At 37.3% G+C, this 19,688-nt stretch overlaps 1 protein-coding gene across 1 annotated transcript in view; it reads right to left on the bottom strand.

Annotated features, from left to right (window-relative positions):
• Positions 1–7,459: 7,459 nt before the first annotated feature.
• The window catches only part of nomo (nodal modulator), a 39,817-nt gene continuing 27,588 nt past the window's right edge, over positions 7,460–19,688 (bottom strand). The window contains exons 22-31 of the mRNA XM_053638048.1: positions 17,969–18,095; positions 16,945–17,058; positions 16,520–16,647; positions 14,095–14,236; positions 10,740–10,823; positions 10,546–10,656; positions 10,370–10,471; positions 10,166–10,285; positions 9,982–10,074; positions 7,460–8,264 (exon numbers count right to left, since the gene is read on the bottom strand). Coding sequence (XP_053494023.1) covers positions 8,133–8,264; positions 9,982–10,074; positions 10,166–10,285; positions 10,370–10,471; positions 10,546–10,656; positions 10,740–10,823; positions 14,095–14,236; positions 16,520–16,647; positions 16,945–17,058; positions 17,969–18,095 — 1,153 coding nt within the window. The 3' untranslated portion in view covers positions 7,460–8,132. The remainder of the gene's footprint in view (positions 8,265–9,981; positions 10,075–10,165; positions 10,286–10,369; positions 10,472–10,545; positions 10,657–10,739; positions 10,824–14,094; positions 14,237–16,519; positions 16,648–16,944; positions 17,059–17,968; positions 18,096–19,688) is intronic.

Genomic DNA, 19,688 nt, shown 5'->3' with positions numbered 1-19,688 from the left:
TGAATGGGTCCTGCAGTAGCGAGGCACCAATGTCAGTGCTTCATCTGGGGGACACAGAGGCTCTGCCTCTCCAACCCTGGCAGGGTTTCCCTTTAGAGCAGACTCACAATGAGACCCTGAGGCACACCTTTGACTAAGTGAGCAATTAGGTTATATCAAGTAATGCAAACTAAGATAGAGATGATCCAGTTGTTGGTCCCAAAAAGCCTTAGAGAAATTGTGTTCCATGCTGCTCATCATAATTCCATGCTGGGAATTTGGGCCAGGATAAGACACTAATCTGTCTAATGGCTCATTTTTATTGGCCGGACATTAACGGCGATGTTAGCAGGTGGTGTGCAGCATGTCGCAAATGTCAGCTGGTGAATCCACCAGTCATCCCAAAAGTGCCATTGCACCCATTACCATTAATCAAGGTCTTTCTTCCATGTTATCTTGGGTCCGTAGAAGTACGGTATCTGGGCTTCCATTTGGGTTATGGCCAAGTGCGTCCCCAAAATGGTAATTCAATTCAATTCAATTCAATTTTATTTGTATAGCGCTTTTTACAATAGACATTGTCTCAAAGCAGCTTTACAGAAATATCAACACGGTATACAGATATTAAAGGTGTGAATTTATCCCAACTGAGCAAACCACTGAGTGGCGAACGTGGCAAGGAAAAACTCCCTAAGATGTTTTAAGAGGAAGAAACCTTGAGAGGAACCAGACTCAGAAGGGAACCCATCCTCATCTGGGTAACAACAGATAGTGTGAAAAAGTTCATTATGGATTTATATGAAGTCTGTATGGCCTTAGGAGCAGCCGTAGTCCCAGCAGTCTGGAATTAGAGAAGATTTGAGCTCCATCCAGAGGCAGAAAGGATCTGGATCTCTAGTATCTCCATAAATTCGTGTGGGGCTCGGCGAAAGGAGAGAGGGAAAAAAAAAGATTATTATGACTGCGAAGTAGTAGAACAGAATCTAGTCAGGGTAGGCTTGAGTAAACAAATACGTTTTAAGCCTAGACTTAAACACTGAGACTGTGTCTGAGTCCCGAACACTAATAGGAAGACTGTTCCATAACTGTGGGGCACTATAAGCGAAAGCTCTTCCCCCTGCTGTAGCCTTCACTATTCGAGGTACCGTCAAATAGCCTGCATCTTTTGATCTAAGTAGGCGTGGCGGATCATATAAAACCAAAAGGTCGCTTAGATATTGTGGCGCGAGACCGTTTAGTGCTTTATAGGTTAATAATAGTATTTTATAGTTAATGCGAGATTTTACTGGGAGCCAATGCAGTACTGATAATATTGGTGTGATTTGGTCGTATCTTCTAGTTCTAGTTAGGACTCTAGCAGCTGCATTCTGGACTAACTGGAGCTTATTTATATTCCTACTGGAACATCCAGACAGTAAGGCATTACAGTAATCTAATCTGGAGGGTAAGACAGCAGCAATTGTAGGCTGCCAGAGAGTCAAGACCAAAAAGGGAATGATGTAGTTACTGGGTCTGGATGGCTGCTATAGAAGGTTTGTACCTTATTTTTCAGACGTCACCAGCCTGCTGACTGACCTCACTAAAAAGGGGGTGCCAGATCCGATTCAGTAGATGGAGCAGTGTGAGCGGGCTTTCTGCCAGGTGAAAATGGTTTTGTGTGGGGCCCTGCTGTTGCATTCTCTTGACTTTTCTCTCCCTTTTGTTTACAGACTGATGCATTGAACAGAGGGCTCGGGTCTGTTTTGTCCCAGGTGGTAGAGGGAGAGGAGATCCCCATGCTGTACATCAGCCAGAAACTGTACAGCATGATTGAGAAGGAGTGTCTGGTGGTCCTTACTCTCCGATAGTATGTACTGGGGTACACTTTCACCATGTGTTCTGATCACGTCCGCTCCAATGGCTCCACCGCATGAAGGATGCCAATGTGCTGATCACTCTGGTATCTGGCACTTCAGCCATTCAAGTTCCAGGTGGTCCACAGGCTGGGGGCACAAATGGTGGTGGTGCAGTACCTCTCCACCAGGGCAGGATAGAGTTGTTTGGCCACAGAAACAGCAGATATGTTTGGCGCAGACTGAAGACAGCTTTTCAGGAGCACCTCATAGCAACTGTGATGCACAGTGGTGGACATTCATGGATTCAACTATGAATTCTGCATCAAAGAGTGCTTAATGATAATGTGAGGCCATCTGTCCGAAAGTTGCAACTGAAACGAAAGTGGACTTTTTAACAGGATAATGATCCTAAGGAATGGGTCAAAAAGAAGAAATGAAGTGTTATGGAATGGCCTAGTCAAAGCCTGGATTTGAATTCCATTGAAATGTTGGGGGGGGGGTTTGCAACGGCAGTACATGCAAGAAAACCCTCAAACATCTTGTAACTGAAAGAACATTGCATGGAGGAGTGGTTAAAAATTCCAGCAAGCCTGGTGGACAATTATGCAAAACACCTACAAGAGGTTATTTCTGCTAAAGTGAGCAATACTAGCTTCTGAGGAAATGGGTGTACTTACTTTTTCCACAGAAGAATATCCCATCTATTGATATTTCTGTTGAATAAATGATTGAAAAAGCTAATTTTCCTTGTGGTATATCAACTTTATTAATAGGCACTGTTTCAAAGATGATCAAATGTTTGCTTGTCCAAATATGTAAAAAAATAAAAAATAAAAATAAAAAGCCAACAATTTCCATTCAGTTAATGTTCACATCAAACATCAGAATAAAGAAAAAGTTTTGATTTTAGATCACACTATACAGTATACATACATACAGTGATGTCCAAAAGTCTGAGGCCACTAGTCTACCACTAGTGCTTCTGTTTCTGTTTCTATCAATTTAACACAAAGCCTTTCATTACAAATGATATTATAAGCAAGAACTGCAGTGAAAAGTAGAATCTTAGAAATATTTACATGAATTTCTCAATTTCTTAGTATTTGGTATGTTCCCTTTACAATTTTGTGTAAAACCCAATGATCCTGATGCTTAAATTCAAATAGTGAGACAGAAATAGTGCACAATTCCTTTTTCAACATTGTAAAACTATCAGTTTATTTCAAGTTGTTTGTGTTTTTCCAGTTTTCCAGCTGATATTAATTTTCACAGATAGGAGGTATAATTACTTTCTAACTGCTTACGGATTTCAGCTGGTTCCTTGCCTTACGTTGCCTTGGAGAACTGCTTTTTCTTAGCGTGTTCAATACTTTTTTTCCCGTGTAATTCCATATTATTACACATAGCTTTATTTATGTACTTTAATGTTGTGAATACTTTAAATTTCTGGATTTCTTGAGTTAATACTGATGTCTCGTGAAAATTTCACGTGAATAGCCTCATGGGAAATATATTTATTGAAAAAAATGTTGACGCGTCCAATACTTATTTCCCCCACTGTGTGTGTATGTGTGTATTATTTATATATATATATATATATATATATATACACACACACACACACACACACACACACACACACACACACACTGAAGGGCCAGTCCTGAAGGGTCAGTGCACTGTCCTGCAGAGTTTAGCTCCATCCCTAATCAAACACACCTGAAACATCTAACCAAAGTCTTCAGCATTACCTGAAAATGACAGGCAGGTGTGTTTGATTAGCATTTTCGTGAGTAAACTAACTAGCCCCCTAAATGAACAAATCACTTCAAAAAGCTTTCACTGATGATGACTAAACCACATAGTTCGTGGCAGAATGCCAAAATTAGAAGAGATAAGCAAGCATTCTTGTATCAACTGACAACCTAACGTTAGCGATCAAATCTGTGCCAAGTAAATTAAAGCTGGAAAATGGGATGTCCTTATTCAACTAAATACAAATTCACATACTACTCATTAACACAGCGATAAGCCTAGTCTGGTAGTTCCCTCTCCTCAGCTACAGTGTCATATTATGAATCATAGTCTTACTGAAAGTCGAGGTTTCCATGGGGACACGTGCAGGGAGGAGGAGCATGGAGAGGGGGCAGGGCATATGATTGAAGAGGATGTGCAGGATATTTCCTCTTCAGCTGGCGTTACAATCATGTTTTAAATCATTCAAATGATGTAAATGATAACAGCCAATGAATAGGAAAGCCTATTTTCAGATGTATCTACTTCATCAGACAATGATTTATCAGGAAAATTTTATTGGGGCTCATGCCCAATAAAATCACAGAGACTTTGTTACAGTTTCCGGTGTGTGTATAGTTCTCCTCCGTTTGAGTCATTGCCATCATTCATTCCCCCCCCCTTAACTTTATTAAACCGTTTCAAATATGAAACAGGCATCATCACTGTTAAACACATCAACAATAAGTCCAAGCAGCATATCATAAACACAAGAATAATAATAATAATAAATAAATAAATAAGAAAATAATACCAAAACATATAAAGCAAATTATAACATCGATTAAATTACATTTAATCGATGTTATAATTTGGGGGGTTAATCCCCCCAAACATATATGTTGCCAGAAATGTAGAGAGTTTTAAGGCATACCTCATTTTAAACTGCTTAAAGAATTGGAATCAAATTTTTAAATCATTTAAATGTCTTAAAACATGGAGAAATAAATCTACATTTGTGTAAAAAAAACTTGGCTGCAATCAACATATTATTACACAAAAATTCAACCACTTTGTTTTGCATAAAGACACCAAATTTAACAATGTGATGGTCAATGGCAGGTATTACATTTTTTTGCCATCAACCACTCATATAATCTGTCCCAAAAGGACTTAACAATATAGTACAATTGTAGAAAATATGTTCCTGAGATTCAATATCTTTTTGATAGAACGTACATACATTACTATCCAAATTCAACCTTACTCTTAGATATTCGTTACATGGATGAATGTCATACATTGTTTTGAAGTGTACTCCCTTCATTTTAGCTAATAAATGAAATGACACAGTTCTAACTTTTATAGTGTCAGCCGTTGAAAACCTTTGAGATAAAACCTTTCTTTTAAAACAGGAAGAGAATAATATTCTTTCGTAATTAGTGATCTCAAAACCTTAATCACATTTATCATCCAATAAATTATAACCGTCAATCAACAAAAGTAGGTATTACAGAAAAATACTGTAATATACCTTTAATTAGATTCCTCAAAACTACAGGAATAGCTTTGACAACTAAAGAATATTAAATTAAACTGTATCTTACAATTATTGTAACTTAACATATTACCTTCTTCATCCATTAAATGCATTACAGCCCAAACTCCTTTTTCTTTACAAAATAAATGTTAATAAAATTCTTACAAAAATGGAAATATTTCTTTGTAACCAGCTATTCAATATATATATAATTTATTTTTTGAATATTATTTTCTTCCCTGTCACTGCAGCTTTTAGTAATAGTTATTCCCAAGTATGTAATCTCATTTTTGACTGGAATATTATAAATAAAATTTTGTGTATTATCATGAATACTCAAGATCTCACACTTTTTCCAAGTTTAAATATAACCCTGAAGTATTTGAAAAGAAAGATACTGCTTTTAAGGCATTAGGTATTTGATCATAGTTCTTTAAAACTAAGGTTGTATCATCCGCTAGTTGTGTAATTATCAAGGATCTACCCAAAATATTTAATGTTTTTATACTTTCATTATTTTAATATACAGTGCTAGTAAATCAACTGCAAGTAAGAAAAGAAGCAGGCTGACTGGGTCTCCTTGACACATTCCCCTTTTAATATCAAATCTCCTTGTTTTCTTCTTTTCTCTTTTTTTTTGGTATTAACACAATTATAGCTTGTTTCACTGTTAGTAGGCTAGGGCAGTGGTTTTCAAAGTGGGGGCCGCCAGGGGGCGCCCGGGGGGCTTCAACAATTTGGTGTGAAAAATAAATAAATTCATGATTCTCACTCTCAGACAACCCCACACAATCAATATCTAATGTAAAGATGAAAAAGGTAATTATTAATAATAAAAAAGGGGGATATACTCACAAGTCTGTATTTTTAATGTGCTTTAAAGACATCTTGCAAAAGGGGGCCCTCGGTCAAATGTTAATGCCATTTGGAGGGCCTTGCCCTGGAAAAGTTTGGGAACCCCTGGGCTAGTGTATTACTTTATATGCATTCCTTCAATGCTTCAAAGAGCATTTCTCTTATATCAGTCCAGAAAAACTGATAAAAGTTAGTTGTCTTGACCTGGTGATTTCCCCAAAGCCATTTTCTTTACAGCCATATCAATTTCCGCAATGTTTAAACCAGAGTCACATATGGTTTTAAAATCTGGGTCAATTTTAATAAAAGGATCTACTTTTTAAAAGAAATTTTCTCAGAGTTTGCCTGAGAAAAAGATTATGAATATAGGCTTTGATAAAACTTAAATACTTCATTATCTATTTCTCTTGGACCAGTCACAATTTTATTATTTACATTGAGAGTAGTAATTGCATTTCTTCCCTGTCTCGTTTTTTTCTAATCTACTGAAATTGGAACTGTTTTTCTTTCCATCTTCAATCCATTTTGCTCTGGATCGTATACATGCCCCTTGTACCTTTTTCTGGTACAAATCATCTAATGTAGATCTAATCATTTCTTCCTTATTAGTAGGCTATTTAATAACAGATCCTTATTACAACAATCATTAATGTCATTTATCAGCCGTCTAATTCTTTTCACACATTCGTTTACCATAATCAATTGAGTATTTTCTCACTTTATATTTAGCCATCGCTCATTTACACACAAAGAAACCGATAGCATGGATGCACGTGAATTTATAGCGATATTAAACTTGGCCTTGAATAGGCTACAAAGACTTTACTTCTGTCCTTGCTTCCCGACATAAGTATGTAATCACGTTCTCATCCCTATCTCATCCTGTGGCAATGACCCAACCAGAAGAGAGCTATACACACACACCAGAAACTAACACGTGCGCACGGGAAAGTCTCGGTTATTTATTTATTTATTATCAAAATTCACTTCCCAGACTCAGTCCTCCGCGTCGTCCCAATTTGCAGCCCTGAGTCTAGCCAAAACGAGGTTAGTTTGAAAGGCACGCCCCTCTGTGCTTGCTTTAAAGTCAAGAAAGGAAATTGACCCTCATACCATTCAATAAACAGGATATTTGGATTGTAACTTAGGGGGAAAAGCAATGTATAATATTTTGTATCCTCTTTTGTGTTGACAAATATAAAGAGATATTTTGGTAAAGTTCTTTAAAAAAAACAAACAAACAAACAACTAGCCTACATTTTATTCTCGCCTTTTTTCGTCAACACCCATGTTGATACAGTCACAGTGTTTTATGACGTCGATGTCGTCTTGTCATCGTCTCAAATTAGTCATGAGGGGGGAAAAGGTCGTCGACGGACAATTTTGCCATAGTTTTCATTAACGAAGTTAACACTGATCATGGTCAGGGTCTAATTAACTGTTTTTTTTTGTCAAAAGTCAGACACTCTTATAATTCCAATGTCAAAGCCACACAACAGTCAAACACACGCAGGAGTATTTTTGGGATTATTGTTATTTTATCTCTGCAAATGCAAAAGGACCCTCTGATCTCATGCTAGGGGCTGTGATCGAAAGCCTCGCAAAATACTTACAGAATAGTCAAGGTGAAGCATTGCTGGAAAATTTGCAGTTCACACCTAGAGATGCATGTTCAAACGGGACACTTAAAAATCAGTCATTTCATGCATGATATCTGTTATGGAAAAAGTTGATCAATAGAAATTTAAAACCTACGATCAAAATGTAAAACAAAAAAGTCTAGGAAAATTTGGGCAAACTGATTCTACTTGTTAATAAATATTTAATTAATAAACCATAATCATAATTATTAATTTCTTGGATCACAAGTCCTGCCTTAGAATCTACAACATATAAAAACACAGGTATCATTTCACATCCACCATTCACAGAGGACCACCATTCACAAAAGATCTCTGAACCTCAGTCACATATACCAGGGACCAGACAGTTATCAATGCACATCAAATGTACCGCAGTCTACTGATGAGGACACTAGGGAGACAGTCCATGCAAAGAAAAGTATTATAAGATGAATGTAAATGGTGGAAATCCCATTGGCCTTCACAGTTTTTTTTTAATAATCCAGAGATATCAAAATGGTCATGTTTTGGCCAGAAATAATGAGTAGTGGGTATGGCCCTGGTGTCTCATGTGCGTCGTGTCTTGGGACGCTTGGATGGGCGCTTGGCATCCTCCATGGCCTGTCCATCATTGCTAGTCTGGGCCAGGCTGCGGACGCCCTGAACGCGGCTGAGCAGTTGCAGGAAGAGCGGGATCATCTGCAGACCACAGAGTGCATACCATTACTGCATCAACCATGATTTTGAAGGGATTTATGTTTTTTAAATTAATAATTTATGCAAATTAAATAAAATACATCATGTCTCGACTTTATAATTTTTGTGTGTTTGTAAGAAGAGGGTGTTAATGTACCTTGCTATAGCCCAACAGCCATATATAAATATTACTAAGATCAGTTGAGAGTAAGAGGTTAGTTCAACCCCACTGCTATAGATAATGGCAGGTTTCATGAACAATTAGTGACAGTGAATGGCTGATACTGCAGCAGGCTCTACAGTAAGCTCATAAAAGAAATCCTAACGCATATCTTATAAAATACACAAAAAAGTGCTGCTGGTTTCATTTATGAATACATCTAAATACTCAGGCCAAATATTTTCAGCAGTCACAGTAGTCTATACTCATAATTAATGACAGGATTTGAATTTTAATGTACGTTAATTGGTGTATCAACTTGTGCAGCAGACTACACGGTAGTGTATCCATGGCTTTGTACAAAAGGTGAGTAAAATTACAATTAAATGTTTTTCTAATGGAATCCAGACCCATTTAAATGCTGAAACAATTGCATTGAAAAAAATGGAGATCATGTAGAAAAATTATACACTTGTGTAATTTTGTTATTACTTTTTGTAATAAGATATTGTGAAATGGGTATATCCGTGAAACACCTCCACATCAATCTTGCTATTCGGTAGCAATGACTGATAAATGAAACATCTGATACGACTGATATGAACCATTCAAAGTGTGCAGAGAACAAGTTCTAAACTTCACTCGAATATGTACATTTATCACATATGCACAGCTGTATGCAACAGATGTTGGTAAATGCTACAGCTTCTAAATTGCCATATACAGTAAATGTAATGTATTTACCATCATCTGTCCTTTTTGTGTAATTTGTATTTTGATTAAACAATGTGTACTTGGTCTATATGCTTTTAGTTTCTATGCATTATTGGGGGAAAAAAATGTTGATAAATGTAAATGATTACATGAGTAAATGATCACTGTCCACTGTGACTGAATCTGTAACACAGCTGTTAAATGACGTAGACCGGACATGCCACTGAAATTGTCTAGAATACAACAGCCCAAATGGAGATAGGGACGTGTCACTGTGTAATCACATGACACTGCCACAGGTAGACTGTATGAATCTACAGCACTGGGCTCAGTACAGTTAGCTTTGCTTCATTTCATACTGTGTGTTTTTCTTATGGCCACTGGTAATGCCGTTGCACTCTTTCACAACGAAACAAAATATTCCTCTTTAAAACATTTAGCATCTGCCAATAACATGATATGGGCAGCAAATGTGATCTTTTTTTAATCTTTGAAAGACAGGATTTGGCTTAGCCCTGCTAGCCCAGTGATACGAGCAGCCCTGTGTCACTTTTTGGCCCGGAGTTGGTTGAGAAATTATTTTGTGGAAATATCCCCATTACAAAAACCCTAGAGCAGAAAAGACCTGAGTGTGCATGGGATTTAAGTGTACCTTTCTTGTACAATTAAACACATTAATCCATTAGATCAAAATAAATATAGCTATATTTATGTTTGTATGAAACGGACATTTTGGTGTAATTTGCTATACCCAATATACTATTGTTATATCAATCTACTACAAATCAGGCACAAAAAGAAATTTAGTGCAAATTATTCTAAAAGAACATTGAAATTAATAATTACCCGTTCATGATTGTACACCACCAGTAAGAGCAGCAAAGTTAGAGGCAGTGCTATGTACGATCCCTGAGCAACCTCTTGATCTTGAAGTTTTCGCTATGGAGAATAAATGGAAACATCATTTTCAAATGAGACAAATCTACAAAAGCCTAGCTTTCTATCCATAGACCATTTTGGGTGTACATACAGTAGGGTTGAAAGTGAGCGTCACATGTTTATGGTAGCCGGAGGATGTGAAGGAGACCTGAGGAAGTTTAAAGTCATACTGGGAGCGAGGAAGATTGGTGTCCAGCATTAAAACATAACTCTGCAGTGGAAAACAAATATGATTAGTATGTAATAATGAATGTTAAGCATAAAGCTTAAACAGTCACAAGTTTGGGGGATTTACCTCTCCATCATGTGGGAGAGGGGAGAAGTGGAAGAAAAGTGATTGGCCCAGTGGCACACTTTGGAAGGGACTGTCAAGATTGTCACTCTTGTAGAGCTTCACCTGGGAACAGAAGTGCATTAATACTTTCAAAACAAGCAAATGGATTTTAATATACTTAGTAGGAATATACTTACCAACAGAGTTGGAAGATGCTCAGATAAAGTTACAACATTGCCACTCAGGTCAAATTGATCAATTTGTCTGAAGGCGATGATGTTGACCCCGTCTACGTCACTGCTACCCACCTACAACATGAGCATTTAACATTTAGAAACGTTTTTAATATGTGTAAAAAACAAAAAAACAAAAACTAATGCAATTTTCCTACCTCAATGGTTCTGTGCTGAGGAAGTGCTCTCTCTATGTGATCATTGCCCTCTCCACTCAGCTGAATGACATAAGTGCACCCAGGCTGGGGGGAGGGAGGGGAACAAATGAAGACAAACAGTACAAAAAACAATCAATACCCATTCAAAATGAATTCTTACAATTGTAGTGCTTAAATACAGTACATTGGGATGCTACTAGCTAGATAATCTCATCCACATGACCAGAAGGCGCACAGGTGGGATCCTCAACACATTTAGACTCTTTCTAGGACAGATAAGGTGCAAATTGCAAATGGCAGCAGGACCTCTATAGCTGTTGGATATTTCCATGTATTAATAGCCCCTCCCCCATCCAATAATCAGTATTATATTGGGCAAATTTATACCCTGACTAAAGACAACAACTGCAAACAGTTGTAAACAATACACTGGAAGACCTTTAAAGTATTTTTTAACCATACTTAACCATTTACTGACTATCTATTCCTCTTGAACTGTCAAACATACACTACATGGCCAAAAGTTTGTGTACACCTGACCATCACACCCATATGTGTTGGTCCCATTTCAGATTTAGTCTCCTTTTGGTTATAATAACCCAGACATCTAGGAAGGCTTTCCACTAGATTTTGGAACATGGCTGTGGGTATTTGCCCATTCAGCCACAGGAGCATTAGTGATTTCTGGCATTGATGTCAGGCAAGAAGGCCTGGTGCCCAGTCAGTGGTCCAAGTCTAACCAAAGGTCTCAGGGCTTTAGGTTAAAGCCAATAGATTTCTTCCATACCAACCTTGGCAGACCATGTCTTTATGGACCTCGCTTTATGAACAGGGGCAGTGTCATGCTGGAACAGGTTTGGGCCCCTTAGTCCCCTTAGTACATCCTACGCAAAGCGTGCTTGTGACTTTGTGGCAACAATGTATGGGGAAGGCACACATATGCGCATAATGGGCAGGAGTCCTCAAACATTTGGCCATATAGTGTAACTTCAAGCAGGGGCCATAACAAGAAGTAGCTATAGTCTACAATAATGCACGTTAGAACTCGTTTCAGTGTGGAGGAACAGAAAAGGGAATGCACAGTCCTCACAAACGGGCAGACAAATACCATGAGTAAGAAAGTCAGTTTTAGGGAACAACAAACGGAGAGAGTTACTTAGCACTAAGTTTTGCAACTACAATCCCCTCTCAAAGTATTGGCCAATTCAAGAAAGGCCAATTCAATTTTTTTTTCTGTACACAAGACATTTGGGTTTGAGATCAAAAATTTAATACAAGACGATAGATCAGAATTTCAACTTTAATTTCCTGATATTTACATCAACAACTTATACCATCACCTTTTGTTTGAATCCACTCATTTTTCAAGTGATCAAAAATATTGGAACATGTGATTGACCAGTGTTTCTTGTTGCCCAGGTGTGCCCTGTTTTAAGTCAACTTAAAATAAAATAAAAATAAATTTAAATAAATAAATAATAATAAATTTTTTTTTAAAAAAAGGGATAAAGCTGACTAAATATGATTTAAAAAAAAAAAAAGTAGGACATGTGACACAGGACTAGGACTAAATTTTAAAAATAGCTGACAAAATTAATACTACTTTTATCCGATACTGTAAAAACATCGTGTCAATCACAAGAGTACCAATACAAACTTCGGGTGCTCTAATGCACTCTCAGAAAAAAGGGTACCTTTTCTCATCACTGGGTTGATACCCTCAAAAGGTACACCTTTTATACCTTAAGCAATCTTTTGGGTAATATATTAACAGGTACACTATATTAACACTTTTTTCCTTGCGGGTGTGCTTGATTATAATAAAACAAAATAAATATGAAGATTCTTCTAATTTGTGGTTCCTTTTGGCTTTACATTAGTTTTACATCAGTCTTTTGCATACATTTAACAGAACAAGTGTAACCAAAACACAAACATATAGCCACAAACACACACTAGATGGTTATCATACATTTTTAAGGCAGATAAAGTACATAAAAAAGTCTTCACTTTCAGCAGATGTACTTCATTTACAATTGGTTGCCATATGTTAATCCTGAGGAGTTAGAGGCATTTTTTCTTTTGGATCCTGGAGATGTTTTGACTCCCTGACATTTGTTCTTATATCATTTACTTACAGCATATTAATGGAAAAAGTCTCAAAAATTACATTATATTCAGCACAAACTGTGCTATAATAATGTGTGAGCAACATGTATGTACATGTTTGTAGTTTTAAGAAAAAGTTTAAACTTAGTAAAAAAATATTTAAGGACAACAATCTAGGGCCATAAAACAATATATTTTTGAGTACTGGATTATTACTAGTGTCTTTGTTACAACATGTTGTGAAAACCATCCTGTTCATTCATTCACATAAAATAATACATTGATTTAAATTGTGCATGAGACACTTTTTGTTTTAGAATGACTGTATGCGAGGGAATGTCAATTGGCATAAGTATTGATGTATTTCACACCTGGGGAGTTAATGACCCACCTCTAGAGCTTAAACCACTTATATTATCATGCATAAAAACATCACTCTCTCCAGAGGTAATAATCTTAAGACTTCCCCATACCAATCCCCCTGCGAGGGTATATTATTAAATACCCAGTGTTTAAGGACAGATTTTCTTGCCAAAAATAATAATATTCAGCAATTAATATGGTTAACTTAGCATTATGCTGTCCATGTCAGCTGCCAAAATACACAGAAAGGGTGATAACTAAACTTTATCCAAGCAACCCCTTCCTCACTTCCCAATTTCTGAATCCTTGGGCACATCCAGAACAGTGGTGCTTGAAACTTTGTGAACCCTTTAGAATTTTTCTACATATCTGTATAAATATGACCTAAAACATCAGATTTTCACACAAGTCCAGCGAACCGTGAACCAGCAACAAGGTCACGGGTGCCCAAGGCTCACTGATAAATGCGGAGTGAAGACGAGCCCGTCTGGTCCGATCCCACAGAAGAGCTACTGTGGCACAAATTGCTGATATGATGTACAAATTTCTGACCTATCGTCTCATTTATCTCAAACATCTTCCATGTATAGCAAAAACAAAAGAATTAGCCCTGCCTTTCCAATACTTTCGGAGGGGACTGTAGATTGATCAATTATGTGTATGCATAGTTTTGTGCATAAACCGTGCACACACACACACATTTCTAATAATAGAATGAGATATTCTTGTGCGTTAGGATGTGTATATATTTCGAATTACATCTGACTATGCGTATGCAGAAACCCCTACTGGTAGAAAGGTGTAATCAAGGGTAGGTTGAGCATAAGAAGCTCACATTCCATTTATTGTCAATCATATTAGCATAACTGACAGTAAGTCTTACCAGCAGTCCTCGAAGTCGGAACCGGCCTGTTTCATCAGTCACTGTGTCCTCACTGTATATGCTGCACTCACCCTGGCCTACAGCCTCTACAGCCACCCCCTGTTCAGCATCGCCTCCCAGAGACTGCACTGTGCCATAGCAACTACAGACAAAAAAAAAGCAAGATACCAAAAATGGTGCAATGGTCACAACATATCAAGATCAAACTTTTACCAAATCATTCCAAAATTAGATACCAGTGAACTCTGAATGTCCACCAATCAGTTCAATGATCATTAGTTACTGATCATTTTACAGTGAACATACATTGAATTAAATAAAAGGATATATTTAACATTGTATAAAAACAATAATTATTGTTAGCTTAATGAGTTATACTGTGAGGTCCAAAAGTCTGAGACCACTAATTAAAATGCTTCTATTTTGCATTCTTTTAAATTGAATACATTTGTAATTACAAATGACATACTATATTGCCAAAAGTGAAAGACATTTCAAATTTAGATCGGAAATTTATGTCCAAGAGCATTAGTGAGATCAGGCACCAACGTTGGGCGAGAAGGTCTGGGGTGCAGTAGGGATTCCAATTCATCCCAAAGGTATTCAGTGGGGTTGAGGTCAGGGCTCTGTACAGGCCACACGAGTTCTTCCTCTCCATCCTTGGCAAACCATGACTTCATGCATTGTGCACAGGGGCATTGTCAATCTCAAACATTTAGACTCAGCCTGTTAGTTCCAGTGAAAGTAAACTGTAATGCTACAGCATACAAAGACACTCTATACAATTGTGTGCTTTCAGCTTTCACTGACAGGTGAAGAGAATGACATTGATTATCTTGTTACAATGGCACCTATCAAGGTGTGGGATATATTAGGCAGCAAGCAGACAGTCAGTTCTTGAAGTTGATGTGTTGGAATCAGGAAAAATGGTAAGGATCTGAGCGACTTTGACAAGGGCCAAATTGTCATGGCTAGACATCGGGGTCAGAGCATCTCCAAAAATGCCAGGCCTTGTGGGGTGGTTAAGTGGTCTATGGAAGGCTAACTGGTGAACCGGCGACAGGGTCATGGGTGCCGAAGGCTCAGTGATGCACATGGAGTGTGAAAAGGCCCAATCCCACAGAAGAGCTACTGTAGCACAAACTTCTGAAAAAGTTAACGCTGCGTCTGATAGAAAGGTGTCAGAACACACAGTGCATCACAGCTTGCTGTGCATTTGGCACAGACAGTAGTCTGATGAATCACGTGTTCTTGTACAACCCCAATTTCAAAAAAGTTGGGACGTGGTGTAAAATGTGAATAAATGTAAATAAAACAAAATGCAATGATTTGCAAATCTCAAACCCATATGATTCGCAAATCATTGCATTCTGTTTTTATTTACATTTTACACAGTGTCCCAAATTGGAATTGGGGTTGTACATCATGTGCACGGCCGGGTGCATATGCGTCGATTACCTGGGGAAGAGATGGCACCAGGATGCACTATGAGAAGAAGGCAAGCTGACAGAGGCAGTGTGATGTTCTGGGCAATATTCTGCTGGGAAACTTTGGGTCCTGGCATTCATGTGGATGTTACTTTGACATGTACTACCTACCTAAACATTGTTGCAGACCAAGTTCACCCCTTCATGGCAGCGATATTCCCTAATAGCAGTGGCCTCTTTCAGAAACATAATGCACCCTGCAAAAATTGCTCAGGAATGTATTGAAGAACATGACAAACAGTTCAAGGTGTTGACTTGGCCTCCAGATTCACCAGATCTCAATCCAATCAAGCATCTGCGAGATGCGCTGGACAAACAAGTCCAATCCATGGAGACCCCACCTCGTAACTCAGAGGACTTCTGCTAACGTTTTGGTGCCAGATACCACAGCACACCTTCAGGAGGTCTGACCCATCAAGTCCATGCCTTGATGGGTCAGAACTATTTTGGTGGCACAAGGAGGACCTACACAATATTAGGCAGGTGTTTTAATTTTTTTTTTTTTTTGGTTGATCAGTGTATGGGTGTGATTATAAGTTTGTGGACAACTGACCAACTTAAAATAGCCTAATATCAACAGCAACTTGCGTAAAAAGTAGAATCTCAAAAATATTTACATGCATTTTAGAATTTCTTAGTATTAGCTAGATCCCCCTTTTATTTTAATGCCAGCATGCACTCATGGACTCCACATGTTTGTGTAAAACCTGATGATCCTTCTTGGATCAAATTAAATAGTGACCTAGAAATGTTATAGACTCTTGAATAAGTAATATAACCTTGAATATTTAATATTCAAGATATTGAACATTTCCTTTCTTTGTTTAAATTTTTTTTTAAATTCTAAAACTGTTCATTTCCAGTTTTAAATGTAAAAAAAAAAAAAAAAATCCATGTAAGATCAGATTTCTGTACATATCCACACTTGCATGATGTACCTGTATGCAGTTTTGAAGCCAATGATGGGGATACGGAGGCTCTGGCCTTCTTCTACTGTGATCATCTGAGCGGAGGGCTCAAAGCGAAACTCCTTCATCATGGGTTTGAAGTAGTACTGGCCAGGACTCTGTGGGGGGAGGTTGAGTGCACTGAATAGCAGTGAAAAACACTTTTATAAGAGTAATTATTTTAACCTTTATATAAGACAACCACTAAGCAGTCTTTACACCTTCACAATGATGGGAGTATAAGCAGAATATCAGTACTGCAGAATTCATTTAAGCAGTACCCAATACTAAATAACTATGAGTAAAATGAACCTATGAAACAAAAGGATTTACTTTTACTAGTAAATTCGTAATGATACGGTAGCGATAAGGGTCAGCTCAGTATTGTGAATGTTTTCACATTGGTTGTTGTTTACCAGGTTGTTAAAGGTCAGGAGTCCTGTGTCCTGTGTGAGTAGATTGGAACGGAAGTTTCCACCACTGAGAGAGAGAAGCACTCCAGACAGAGGTAGACCATCCTCTGCTTTAATCTGTTAAGAAAAACAGACTGATGCAGAGCAGCAACAAGCATTCTGAATTACTGCAGATTTTTGATGAATGTGATCACTGCTATTCTACTAACAGTTCTTCAATGTTTACACACAAATGGTATAACATAAGGTTTGTTTAAATTTTATAATTGCCATATTTCAGAACAATGAATGAAAGTTTTACACGCAAATTTTATACCGCATATGTGCAGTGTGAAACTGAAGAAAACCAAATAGCAAACACACCAAAGGTATAAAAATCTTGCTGATTTTGCTCAGAAAATGGTTTAATAAATGTGTGAACATGCCCTAATATATAGAATATTTTCAATAAAGAATTTTTTTTTTTTTTTTTTTTTTTTTTTAAGAATAGGAATGCACGTATGTACATATGCATGCATACATGGGTCAGTCCATGTGAAATCATCTAAGGGCTCCTGACTGGCCATCTTAGATTTGCCTCATAGCTTCTGGAAGTAATCCCTGTATTTGCTATAAATAGTGTACAAATTTCAGACTTGTATCTGCATTAGTTTTTAAGAGATATAGACGCTTTAAGACGGGGTGTGGCCCTAATTTTTCAGTGAAAATGAGTGCTACAGGAAAAAGTTACAATGTTCCATAAGTCATTACTTTTGAACTATTCCATCCATACATCCATCCATCCATCTGTAGGAGCAAATCAATAATTATTCTCCTCTAGTTGAGATTGCTCATGTAGACTAATGGTGTTATGTTATTTTTTAGCAACTAGGTGTATGCACTAAAACTTCAAACATGACAGTCATTTGACTATTTATTGGGAATTGTGACAATTTCTAGAACGTATGAAGCAAATCCGAGATAGCCAGTCTAGAGCATTTATTAAAATCTGGTGATTTGTGGTGGATTTATTCACACGCAACATTACCTCAAAAGTGACACCGGCCAGTGCAAAGGCTTTAAAGTCTTCTGATTTGCCCTCCATTGGAGTCAATACAAAGCCCTCTTTACTGGCACTAACATCATACTGCAAGTCACTGTGCAGAGGTCCGACACTGGGAAAAGGAACATTAAAAGTAATGCGCTAAATGCATGTTTAATATAAGAGTCTTGAAGGTGTGATTTGTGTTAAGTATTAACAATCATAGTCATGATTACAGCATGTTTTATCCAACAGCAGGCCTCATTTATCAATCCTTTAGTAAAGTGTGTGTCAGTGTTTGTGTAAGCAAACCCAAACTAAACATTTCTCCCAGATTTACAAAAGCTTTGAAAACGCAGATTTTCTTAAAACCCGTAAATTTCCGGGAACGTGCACGGCATAGCTGATTTGCATTTAGTGAGGCCCATAAAACTCGATAAAAAGCAAAGCTCACAGAGCAGAAAGCACAAAATAACTACCAAACTAAAAAAAAAAAATAAGAATTTCCCAGTGGCAGAAGACAAATCTATGAAAATAAAATAAAATAAAAATAAATAAATAAGACATTTAACAGCATAACCGTAGATTCAACAGCACCATGAAATGGAAAAAACCATGAAGAGAAACCAAGAGTCCTCACCAATGCTTTTATAGAAAAGCAGGACACTATGCAGTGAAGAACACTGCAGCATCTCTATGAGACATTAGTTCAAGTTTAAAGCAAATATGCCAAACTAAAGGTCTTCATTAGGGCTGGAGGAGGAATGCGCGCCGATATAGTCGGGAACATGCTGGATGATGGCACCCAGTACACAGGGAGAAGAAATAAACATAAAATAACATTTTGTATTTCATTAATTTCCTATTTGAAACGACAGGTTTCATATTACAGTCTTTCCGATTTCATGGGCTTTTCATGAATATCAAATTTGGGTCACTCCATGAAAACTGCAGCCATTCAAATGGCAATAAAAATTTAACTTTCAAATTTAAGCAATGAATATGGTTAAATATTATGATCAACGTGTTATACCTTAAGATATACATAAGAATTTAAAATACATCCTGTTCCAAAATACTGTACAAACATTGTCTTTCTAAATTCTCCCCATTAATTAGTGTCATAAATTGTGACATTAATTACCTTACCTAATAAAGTAATGATATTTTTCACTTTAATTCTTACCTTTTCCTGTAATAAAAGTCTTCCTATGTTAGTACAGAGTTATCAGAGTTAATAGTTATGCATGTGAATAGCTGTTCAGGGTCACAGCCCATTTTGGGTGTGAGGACTTAAAGTCATTGAGAATGTAACCATTGGTGTATACATGGGTTATGTGCAAAGTTATTTGTAACAACACTCAGTCAAGCACAATTTATGGTATTAAAACAGAGGATTAAGATTATAGATAAAATCAACACTTCAAAGTTTGTAAATTTTACAAACACATTTCAGATCCTCAGAGAGTTCTTTGCCATGAGGTGCCATGTTGAACTTCCAGTGACCAGTATGAGGGAGTGTGAGAGCGATGACACCAAATTTAACACACCTGCTCCTCACACCTGAGACCTTGTAACACTAACAAGTCACATGACACTGGGGAGAGAAAATGGCTAATTGGGCCCAATTTGGACATTTTCACTTAGGGGTGTACTCACTTTTGTTGCCAGCGGTTTAGACATTAATGGCTGTGTGTTGAGTTATTTTGAGGGGACAGCAAATTTA

Source organism: Ictalurus furcatus, chromosome 12 (assembly GCF_023375685.1).
Source record: "Ictalurus furcatus strain D&B chromosome 12, Billie_1.0, whole genome shotgun sequence".
NCBI lineage: Eukaryota > Metazoa > Chordata > Actinopteri > Siluriformes > Ictaluridae > Ictalurus > Ictalurus furcatus.
The sequence above is the reverse complement of the archived record's forward strand: the minus strand, read 5'-3'. Positions and strand labels throughout refer to the sequence as shown.